Raw genomic sequence first — 12,603 nt, forward strand, 5'->3', positions numbered from 1 at the left:
TAAAAATAGATTTTGAAGGGACCCAAAAACCCTTTACAAATAGATGTTAAGGGAGATCTGGAACTTCATGAAGATGAATGGTTGAAAATAAAAGAGCATTACAAACGAGTAGCCCAGAACCAACAAGAAACCAACAACATTACACCATCCATCATACAAATGTTTAAGCTGCCCAAAATGACTCAATACAAGGCCTATGTGTTATATCAAAGAACCAATCTCCCAAAGGATATCCTCGAGGTTTCAAAGGCGCCCCCAAACCATATCATTGGATTTTAACATGACTTCCAAAACCATTATTAGAAACAACCTCAAAAGATTGATTATCATAAAACCAACTAACACTATGGGGTTTTTTAAAGGCTCCCCCAAACACCAAATATTAGGTATTGACATGACTCCCAAAACCATATTCATGATCGTCCACCTCAGAATATTGATCATCAAAGTTTTGCAAGCCTCCCCGAATCCACCCTAGGTTTTAACTTGGTTCCCATAACCACCATATCGGTTTTGAAAGGAGCCCTAAACCATAAAGGGATGTTGAAGACACTTCTAGACATAATGCTCAACCTTGAAAAGAAAAGCATTGAAGAGCCATCTGAAAGAAAAACAACCTCCCAAGACAAAGAAGAGAAAAGAAAAAGGGGTTTTATCAAGGCTCACATAAACATCCAAACGGATTTCATAAGAGAATCCAAAACCAACCAACTATCACAAGCTTTGAGCTCCTAACTGCAAGAAATCAAATCTCTAACAATAGTCTAACCAAAAAATCCCAACAATAAGATGAGGCCCTTGAAAATTGTTAGCAATAGCTTGAAAGACCAAAAAAGAAGGGCGAGAAAATAGATTAAAACGAACAAAGAGACAAAGGGAAGCAACAAAAAAAAGAAAAAATAGGTAACACAAAAGGCCCATGAGGAAGAGGAAGACCAAAAAAACAAAACAAGAGAACAAAATGCATAGAAAAAACAACAAGGAAACCCACAACACGAAGTAGGAAAAAGGAAAAACTAGAGAAAAAAAGCCAAGGTAGACAAATTGCACCTACCAACAACAAAATCCATTGCAAAAAAAAGGACTAGAAAACTACCAAAGATAGACTAGGAAGGAAAAGGAAAACCCACTGAAATCAAACTAAGAGCGAGGCCGAAAACTCTGCAATGAACCCCTGTTAGGAGAAGGCACCAAACACAACAACAAATGAAGCTAGGACAAAGTGGGTCTAAGACAACAAAAAAACAAAGAAGGGGAAAATAAAAAGGCCTAACACGACATGCAAGAAGGTAAGATAAATTTATTAATGTCCAAAAAGAGACGTCAAATAGATCTAAGGGGTTGGAGAGATTACAACAAGGTCGCAACCAGTAGTAGGAGCACAAACAGTGTCCACAAAAAAAATAAAGTAGGAGAGAAAAAAGAAAAAAAAGAAACAGGCAAAGATACCAAACAAGAAGCAAGAAGAGCCTAAGCACTTCTCATAGCTGAGAAGTAGCTAAGGACCAAGGTATACGCTCTGAGGTGAGGGTGTACAATGGTCATGGGTTGTCTCAAGCTACTGTTGGAGGTAGGATGGTGCTACTGAGTAAATCCACTATGAGGTATCATAGATCCAGTGTGGCTCAGTGAACCAAAGGAGAGGGAGAGAAATCTTTGTCCCCCAAGTAGGAGACCAGGGAGAGGAAAAGGAGGTGATGATCTAGTTCGAAGCCTATCTCAATGAACACTGAGAATCAAGAGTGTGAATGCAAAGTTGCATGGCTTCATGCATACAAAGTGCAAGACATTATTAATCAGTGTATTCAAAGAAAGGGGATAGGCTCTCATAATCCTTGAACAAGCTAATAAACTCTCCCCCAAGTCTCCTAATAAATAGGGCAACAAAATATGAAATGTGTCTCGAACTCCACCTCCCCAATAGTGCAAAGGCAACAACTCATGTCCTCTCTATCAATTTGATGGTATGTCTGAATACAAAGTCATTGTGAGCCAACCCTAAAAGACCCCAAAGAGATGTGAAGTGCATGTGTCCAACAATGAGTGAGGTATCATGATGGAACAATGATCCGATCTTGAATGTCCATGTAGTGCTTAGTGTAGAAGATCATTCTCCATCGGGGCCATCGTGGGGGATTAATCCAAGTCATGATAATTTATTGTCTATAAATGTCAACCTTGACAAACTTGTTTAGCTCCTACCAAGAGGAAAGGAGGTGAGCCAAGGAATCCAAGAAGAACTGAAAAGGGGGAAGGCAATCCATCAAGATCCCAACCAAGCCAAGAAGAGAAAATGCCTAAACAAACCAACAATGGGCCCTACCAATAGGACTAAACCCCACGACTGCCTCAAAAGAGCAATAGGCTAGCTAAGAATATATGTGACGACCCCTAAAGAAGTCCGTGAAGCCCCAAAGCTAATGAATAAAGCAAACCAGGTAAAAGATTGTCCTGACCTAAAGGGGTTAACACTGAACTCAACCAAAATGATACTATGAGGGGTGGAATGGTGACACCTAATGATACACCAAGGGAAAAGAATTTGGATTTTCTCAATAGATGCCCAATCAGACTCAAGGAGGGTGAGCCCCCAAATCATAGAACCATAAAGGATGGTTGACCTGACCAAGGAATCCAGGAGGGAGATCTTGGTCGTGATATCTTGGAAGTGATGTTCGAAGCATTGTCTCTCAAGCATAGCAAGGAAGCCAAGTCCCTTGTTGACCCAAGGTTGCATGGCAAGTCTCAACCCTCAAGTATAGGGTGAAGTGATCTCAATCTTGGTGTCCTAAAAATAGAAGTGGAGATGAGAGGTCTTCAAACAATTGAAGACCATCAATTTCAAGTCTTACCTAAGTTTACAACTATCTTACATCACAAAAGGAGGCCCAACCATCAAGGAGCCATTGGAGCCCCTTGGGGGAAGATGCCAAGAGAACCATGTCGTTGACAAAAAAGAAGAAGATAGATATCAAAACTTGGTGTAAGTACTAGTGGTCACTAGGGAGTAAGAAATCCAAAAGGAAGGTCTCAAGCTCATTAATGTAAATAATGAAGAGAGTGGGGGAGAAAGGGAAACCCTACTTCACCATGATGGTGCTATGAATAACATTTGAGAATCCCTATTGACTCCTAAATTTACAAACCACACTCTCGTACAATCTCATGATAGATGTTCGAAGAGTCTTTGAGATCCCAATGTTCCTAAGTCACTAGAAGGGGGTCATCTAGGGAATAGAATAAAAAGCTTTGCAAAAGTCAACAAAGAAGCAATAAACCTTCATAGAGCGATGTCCTGCCTCCTTGATGATAGCCCACAAAATCAAGATATGGTCTATGGTATAAAAATCTATATGAAAACTAGCCTGCCCCCTGGCCTGACAGTATCGACAGTCAATCTCCTTGGATAAAAGTGTTCAACACAATTTGGCAAAAGTATGCTTGTTCATGATAGTCCTATAGTTGTTGGGGTCCAAAGTTGACTTGGTCATATGAATCAGATGGATGATGTGTTAGGAAAAAGAGTCGAGAAAATCAATACAGACAACTTTATTAAAAAAACACTATGAGAAAGGAACCCAAAATAGTGAAATGAAGCTTGAAGTCATGATAGTCCTATAGTTGTTGGGGTCCAAAACTGACTTGGGTCATATGAATCAGATGGATGATGTGTCAGGAAAAGGAGTCGAGAAAACCAATACAAACAACTTTATTAAAAAAACACTATGAGAAAGGAACCCAAAATAGTGAAATGAAGCTTGAAGAGATCTACTTGGAACCCTTCCTCATTCGCAACCCTGTTACTACTCATGTAACAAACAACCCCAATGGAGTTGGAGAAGGTGAAGAGTTGGTGGTAGTGGAGGTGAGGTGAACCAGGGGTTGGTCGGAGATTTCAAGGAGAGAGGAAATGTGGGAGACCAAAGCATTATGATCCAGGGTGGAGGGGTGAGGAAGATGGCAAGGGAAAATGGTATGCCAAAAGAGTTGTGGGGGTTGTAGAAGGGAGGCATAGAAAGACCTACATTGCATCGTGGCAAAATGTTATTTCTTATGGAGTAGAAGGCAGTAGTAATCGAGCTTTAGCTGGGGACCTTGGGGGAAGAAAAGGAGAAGGAAAAGCGAATCGAGCAATGTAAGGACTTGTAGCCCTCGTCAAACCATTGATTCAAGGGACAAGAACTCCTTGGCATGGGTTTCAGGGAGTGGGGGGAGGAATGACTAGGAATGGAAAGAAGGGCATACTGCCTCTTCTTCCACTACCTTGGATGACTCCTCCATCTGACTTTATCAACTTCGAGGATGATGTCTCCATGTTTAGCTCACTTGCCTCCACAATGGTAGTTGTATGAGGTAAAGTGACCCTAAAAATCAATCAAGAGACACTGCAAGCCCATCATTTCTAGTCTCAACTCCATAAAGAAAATAGAATCTAATCCGTGATCATGGAGAGGGGTATGATGGATCCTGGTCCATGCATTAAAATCCCCTAGAATGATGTGTCACCCATGGAAAAGAACCTAGTGATGTTCTCATGAAGGTCCTTGAAAGGGTCACCACTCTCTAGGTTGTGGACAACGTAGTTTGAGGAAGTAGGAAAAAACTAGCACACCATGATAAAGATATCCCTGCAGTGAGACATTGTTTGAGCGATGCGGATCCACATGAATTTGGCCAAGCTATCACAGTGAACTATGGAAGTTGTGTTGAAAAGATGATCTCTAAACAAGCAACCCCACAAGACCCTTGGACCCCACCAAACCTCATCCCTAAAAGGGGACAACCAGAGACACCAAGAAGAGGATCGGCGAGGCTCTCATGAGTCTATGTAACAAGAAGAATGTCGACAGAACCAAGACCATTATAAAAAAGACCAAAAAGGACCATAAGGAACCATTGCCATTCTAGCAGTGAACATGCAAGGAACCACTATGTGGCTCTAAGTTGCCCTATTATCATAGAAATCATCATTTGGCCTTAGCAGTCAACCTCAATTTCCATCCAGGAGATGGAGCATCCTAGATAACAACTTTGAGGTTCTTGATAACAACCCACTTTGCATCACTCCTAGCCTTTGTCACAAGCTCCTATGCCTATTTTAACTCAACAACCTATCATTTGGTGAGGTTCTCATCAAGGCATATCTTCAAAGGAAGAGGGAAGAGCTTCCTCTTAGCTCTGAGCACATGAATTCTATTGAGAGGTTGTAGAATCGAAGGAATAGGGTGGAGTCATAGCCAATCCATGTCACACTAAGGGAGATATCACAGAGTTCAAGTTGGCCCCTAGGGAAAGCATACGCCATATCAAGTGAGTCGGTAGTAGCAATGGTAGTGATAGCAGAAGGAAGACCATGACCCTTCAAGTTGAGCTCTCTTGCTCTCCTAGTACTTTCCTCTACAAGCTTAGACTAAACAATGGCTTCCACCCCATATAGAGGAAGACGAGGGGGAGGGTCATTCCCATTCCAAACTGTTGTCCAAGACTTCAATCGTAACTCAGTTTTGGATCTTAACAACATTTGTTTGTTGTCTAATTCTTGTTTCATTTCTTTTAGCGGTTTGATTTCAAACACTTATTTAACTTGTGAGTCAAGTTGCAGTTTGCATCTTGCAAATTATGCGATAACAAAAGAGACGAAGGATGAAATCTGTGTGATATCATTTTTAGTTTGGTGTTTCCAACTTGGATATCCTATAATTTTTTCTAGAGCATTAAATTATTCTTTTCCAATTTGTCCTCTGTCAAATAATCCTATAGTAGGGATGAATCAAAAAGAGCTTTGTGTTGGTAAGTTTTAGGGAGAGAAGGTAGTCCCTCCAAGACAATCATGCTAAGGGCAGTAAGTATACACAGTAGGCCATCACCTTTAGGTGTCAAGTCAGACATTATGAGCACCTGAGAGTAGCCTAGACAATAGGCCTGTAAGAGCACTAGTAGTGGTTGTAAACACAATAAAAGATACATGATATATAACACCTGCCATCCCCAAGCTAGAGCCAAAGAAAAGGCAAAATGTGGTAAAGAAACTCCACCAATTGCAAGGCACTTCCCGACATCAGTAGAGAAGAAAAATCGTTAAGAGAAGATATACCACCCAACAAAAAAATGCAAGAGAGGATGTCACAAACAATAGTAGAAGAAAGGCTCAAACAACAAAGAAGAAACAACCACCCATAGACTACACAAACACTTGACCACAACTACAACCAAGTAAGGGGGCCACAATAGAGAGAAACCTACTCAAAATGACGAAGCAATGTAGATGTGCGAGGTCACACCAGAAAAGATAACTAGTAAACAATAGTGAAGAAATCAAAGAATAGGCGAGTAAGAGTGGAAGGCAACTAAAAATCTACAACAATCACAACAAACAACAAGGTGACCAAGAGCCAAAGGTAACAACTATGGGGGAAACCACACATGCGACCACAAAATGCTAGCCAGAATGAAAGACACCAGACACCAAACACGAAAGAGTACATGCAACAACTAACATGCCAGACACCCAACAAAAATGCCCATGCGACAACGATTGGAAGGAGCTAGAGGCTTCCATGGATGCGATAGTAGCAATGAAGGCAGATGCAGAAGCAATTGTGGACACCATCGCAGGAAGCATTCATGCACGGGAGCTGACAAGGAGTCATCGACAATGAAATTTCTAGAAACATGAAGAGATTGATCTTCCCAAAACAAAAAATGAAAGCAAAAGTAGATCACCCATAATAAGCAGGTTGCATTTGATATTCAAGGTTGTTCAAATATAGTTTATTGTATTTTATATTGGGTATGTTACTATTTTGCAAATTTTCTATGTTCAAGTATTTGGCATTATTAATTCTTATACTATTTGTTGTCTTGCATTTTGTCACCACAAAATGTACATAACAGTACGAAAATTTTTCAACTTAGTTTTGCTTTGAGACAATTCATTATTTAATTGGCCAACATTGATCAACCAATCGATCCCAATTTGTATAATGAATCCTTTTACTAAAGGCTTTCGTTGAGTCCTTTTTGTTTTTCATTTTATTAAGCTTATGCTTGATTTTTGAAGCCTTCAATGTTCTTGTGTTTTTGCGCATGTGCTTAGTTGATTTTAGTCTTTTTGTTTCATCCAATCTCTTGCATTCGATTTTTCCTTCAATTCGTTATATCTTAGAGCTTAATCAGACTTGACAATTAAAAGATATGATCATTTAAGTGCCCAAAAAGTGAACTCTCCACATGCAATTGCATATTTAAACTATCATGTTATATTTTAATGTTGACATTGTCTTTTTGAAAAATATAACATAGATTGACTTTATATTATGCTTTTTAGTTACTTTATCATTTAAATTTATCCCTTAAGCGACTATGGTGCACTTTATGTTATATTTTCATGTTAAGTTGATTTTAAATCTTTCACTTAAGTGACTTTATTAATTATATAGTTCTAATTTTATGTTGAGTATAACTTTATGTTTTATTTTAAAAGATATAAGTTATATATTACTTTTTGAATAGTATTTGTACATAATATATAAACAACATAGTGTAAGTGTTATTTTAAACCAAATTAAGTGATATTAATTCAATAATCAATTAAGGTTGTGCTTAATTGGTCATTTAAGTTGTGTAAAATCAATTACATGTCTTTTTACATGTAAATATGCAAATGCATATTTAGAATCTGATTATTTAAATGTAAATGCATATTTGAAATATGTAATGGACTTCTAAGAGTCCATTTACATGTACATGCATTTCCAACCAATGATTTTGTTATGTAATGTATCTTGAAGAATCTGATTTTGCATTCAAAACTCATGTAATGGCTCTTCAAGACCCTGTTTTTGCACTCCCAAGCCAAAAATGCCCAAATATATAATATGTAATGCCTCCTCTAGAATGCAGTTTGCACTTAGGAGGGACAAAATACATATGTAAAGGCCCACTGAGAGTGTGATTTACACAATAACATGCATTTTAAATAAAATACAAATATGTAACAGCTCATTAAGAGTGCAATTTGCACTTCCACACATCATACGAGTGCATTATTTACATGTAAAAGCATTGTGATTTGCACTTAGGAAGGAAATTACATATGTGAAGGCCCACTGAGATTGTGATTAACACAATAACATGTATTTTAAACAAAATACAAATATGTAATGGCTCATTGAGAGTGCAATTTGCACTTTTAGTCATCATATGAATGCATTATTTACATGTAAACTATCTATAGGGTCTGATTTCACCATTCCAACTCATGCAAATACATTGGAGGAAACCATTTTTGCTCTCCTAAATTAAAAACACTTTAAACATTTCCATTTTTTTGGCCACGTTTTCACTAAAACCGCTCAGAAAAGTGGGTTTTCATACACGTTTTTTTCATTATAGAGCCACATTTTGCATTTGGAACCATATTTTAGCCTTTGGGGAAGACATTTTTGCATTCTCAAGTCAAAAACAACCAATAAATATGCATTTTGGAGCCCCCGTTTTTGTTAAAAACGCCCAGGAAATCGGATTTTAGAACCACATTTGTGCATTTTTAGGGCCACGTATTTGCAAGAACATGCATTTTAATGCATGACAGGGGCACGTTTTTGTCTAAAAAGACCAGAAATCTGCACTTCCAGCTTATGCATTTTGTATTGGGGGAGGTATCTTGGCATGTTAATGCCCATCTTGACATCAAAGAATCACTATTTTGCCCTGTTCATGTAAAAACGACACCATGTCTTTGCATCAAGAAGGCACGTCTTTTTTTTAAAATACCTAAAGAACACTTTACACACAAAAACGTTTTCCATTTTGAAAGTTTTTGTGACTTACCCTTTGCCATTACAAGCAAAAACGACCAAGTGTTTTATCATATAGATTTGCATTTGTAACTTTGAAATGGTCGAAGGATATTAAATTGTTGCATGCAAATAGACTTGGAGAGTTTGATTTTGAAAAAGAGTTTTCCATTTCAACTTCGCTTTCTTCCACATTTGGCTGTTGGAGCTCCAAGTAGAAGATTTCAACTTTGTTTTTATTTCTTGCTTGCTTTGCTATTATATTGCATATTTTAGCTCATCTTGGCCCATTTGTTCAAAGGTGTGTCATATCTTTTGCATTTTTTCTTTAAATAAGATAAAAATATTCTCATTCCAAAAGCTTGAAATTCCTCCAACCTCCAAAACGAAATTGCATATTGAAGTTTATCATGTCTGAGTCTATAGCAAGAGGTATGGCTTTCTTTTGTGCATAGTTTTCTTGTTTGTTTAATTGCTTGTTTTAGTCTTTTTTGGAAGTTGTGAATCCCATCCAAGAATGCAAGTGCATTTGCATACTTTCACTTTTCATCTTTCCATGTCAATGCATACTTCCTCCATTGTTGAACACATGCAATTACATCCTCCGAACCCAATTACATATTTACCTCAAAGTAATTACTACATGTAATTACCTTTAGAGAACTCGATTTTGGTAAAAGGTCACTCTTTTAATAATAATGCCATTATTTGCATGCATCCCTATGCACCTAGCTTGCATTCTTGGTCATCCCAACAAAAACCCATGATTGCCCACATGCAATCCATCATTCTAAATCTGACTCTGGCCCTTTCCATCCAAATATATATGCTTTCCAGTCCATTTCCAGCTATCACGTGTTCCATGAGTACCTAATCAATACTCCAAACACCTTGTTCATTCATAAACCCATCATCCACACTCAAAATCTCAAAGCTTTCATTGATTCAATCCCGTTGAAACTTTCATGCTACAGCAAGGTAGGATATGCCAGAATTTCTACAAAGAACGAAGACATCTAATAAAGAATGCGTGCTTTGAATCAAAAGAAGCAATAATTCATTTGGTCTTTATTTTCCCAATGGTTCTCTAAGAACCTGAGTTTGTGTAGGAATATACCAAGCATTTTGCTTCAAAAAAAAGAGTTAAGGTATTGAAGAAAAGTTGTTTCGAGTTTACATTCGGACACCATCAAGAAGGTTTTCAATCTACAAAAGAGAATTCAAGACAACTCAAACGAGAAAAAACTTGATCACATCAATTTTCAAATGACAACTAGAAACTCATCAAAGAGAACGCAGTGGTACAGAATACATGAATCCTCAATCCCGCAATCATCACAAAGTACAAGGCTTTTGTTGTCTACAAGATTGATTCATTAAAAATCAACAGTTTCAACATCTTCATCTTTTCTTCAAGTGTAGTTTTCTTCTTTGTAGATGCATAAGATGGATTGCATGTAATCCAATCTCATGCAACTCAGACACATGTAATGCAATCGCATGTAATCCGATTACATGTCCTTCAGACATATAAACCAACAATTCTTCTTTCATAGTTATTCCGGGTCAAAGTGGTTGAGTTGCTCCCACTTTTTCCTCTTTTTCCTCTTTTCTTTTCCTCTATAAGAAATGCCTCCTTATTGTAAAAATCATCTTTTATTGTATACAAGAAAGCTTTGAAGAATTGTGCAAGCATAACTTTGATTGTGTAATGCCATTTTGATGAAAAGTGAATACAAAGAAGCAATTGGAGCTGAACTTTGATTGAATGCAATTGTGATTAAGTGCAAATTGAAAACTTTGACTGTAATTTGTGTCCGTCTTCTTTGATTCATGTTATTGTTGTATGGTTTAAATAATTGAGCATAAAGAGTTAAGAAACAATCGGAGCCGAAGCTTCGACTGAGAGTGATTGTAGTAATACATAGACTATTTTCGCAATTCACAAAGATAGTATTCTCCACATCAGGGAATCTTTACACCCCAATGGTAGAGGTTATTCTTATAAAATAGATTAAAACATAACTTAAAGTCAAACCGGTATGCTTTCAACTAACCTTTCAGTTGGTGTTGGTTTATCGGTATCACTGTTTCCAGCTATTAGATAGAAGTGCAATTAGAAATTTCATCTTGCCCATTACTCGCTCTGCGGATAAGTGGATTCTTTCTTGAAAGTTAAAGAGAAAAGAATATTGGTAACACCCTTTCAAAATCTCTCAACTTCTTTCTTACCTTGAGTTGATCCAAGGAATAGTGAGAAGGGGGAGTCTTCCCTTAAGAGTAAGAGAGACTCTATCTCATATGCTATGGCTGGTCTACCTATTTTGTGATTGGATTTGAACAAATTGTCAGTTGCAAAATATCCACCCAACACTATTATACATCATTTTATAACTATCATTACAAGTACTACATGTATAGTATATTACAGCATTACCCGCCACCCCCACTCCTGCCTGCAACCCCGCCACCCCCCACCATCCCCAAATTGAAGCTTTTCTTTTCCCATCCTGAAAACCCAGCATCCCAACATCCATAGTGTCCCTATCACTGAGTATTAGTTATAGTATCAGTACACAATTTGGAAAGGCATCTATTTTTTCCAGAAATATAACAAAATCTGTCATGAAAATCTCAGAATGCAGAGAAATCAAAGCTTGAAAGTGAGACTACTGGAAAAGGTTTCTTAATAAAAGATTTTATTGCCAATGCTAAGAAATTATCACAAAAATGCACTTGATAGTGCTTATAGAAAATCAAAGTACGCTTACCTATTTCATATTTAAAATTCAGTTTGGCTTTATTAAAACTAAATATGGAATTTTAGTGCGATTTTTCAGGTAAATTCAGAAAAAATGAATTTTGCAATTCAGCAATGCAGAATGTTCATAAATGCATTTCAAATTTATCAATGAACATGATAAATTTAACACTGCATTCATCATGTTTACAGTAAGAAAATTTTCCAAGTTGAGAAAACTTCTGAAACATGGTTACAATTTCAACAAATATTAAAAATGTGTCCACTGCTGAAACCAAGGTTAAGTGTTCATGAGATTCAGTTTGTCCTAAATCATGTCAGTTGTTTAAACATCATACACATACAGATATATGTAAACACAGGCACAAAATCCACAAGCAGGATCTTGATAATTACACAGATAATCATATGTGCGAGAAGGTTATAAAAAAATGGCTTAAAATTTGGGAATCTGGAGCATGAGATGTAAATAATAAATAATACAGATGACATGTCACATATTATGCAACTTCTAACAATGATCTGAAAACTGCTCCGAACATACACTCCAGTTGTATATTTTTACAGGAAACACTGAAGCTTCCAATAAAGTTCTTAAATCATTTGCTGCTTCTGTATTTTTGGCTAACAGTAGAGCAAAGCCACCTCCACCTGCTCCAACAAGCTTGTAACCACAACAAAATGGATTGACAAATGCAAATAGTCTATCCACAAACTCATTGCTACAATAAGGGTCAAGCTCTTGATGTAATCTCCATGCTTCAAGCATGATTCTACCTAAATCATCCAGATTACCAGTCATCAAAGATTCCCGTCCAATTCGGGAAAGCTTTGATAGTTGCTTGATGCTTGTTATCAAGCAGGCATCGCGCTGGAGATATCGAACCACAACTTTCTGAAGAACTTGATGAGCAAGCCGAACCTGTATGTGTTTAACTATAAATTAGGATAAAAACGGACAACAATATAAAGTTATAAACAATAAAGAAACACAAGAAAATGAAAATCAGGCCATGGCAAAGATATATTGAAATTGTTTCTTGA

The 12,603-nt window shown here is 37.3% G+C and overlaps 1 protein-coding gene across 1 annotated transcript in view; it reads right to left on the reverse strand.

The window, feature by feature from the left end:
• Positions 1-11,744: 11,744 nt before the first annotated feature.
• The window catches only part of FKGP (L-fucokinase/GDP-L-fucose pyrophosphorylase), a 269,199-nt gene continuing 268,340 nt past the window's right edge, over positions 11,745-12,603 (reverse strand). Inside the window, exon 7 of the mRNA XM_089808630.1 lies at positions 11,745-12,481. Coding sequence (XP_089664756.1) covers positions 12,071-12,481 — 411 coding nt within the window. The 3' untranslated portion in view covers positions 11,745-12,070. The remainder of the gene's footprint in view (positions 12,482-12,603) is intronic.

The sequence above is a fragment of the Cupressus sempervirens genome, chromosome 11 (genome assembly GCF_028749045.1).
Source record: "Cupressus sempervirens isolate cs-2001-9-10 chromosome 11, ASM2874904v1, whole genome shotgun sequence".
NCBI classification, from domain to species: domain Eukaryota; kingdom Viridiplantae; phylum Streptophyta; class Pinopsida; order Cupressales; family Cupressaceae; genus Cupressus; species Cupressus sempervirens.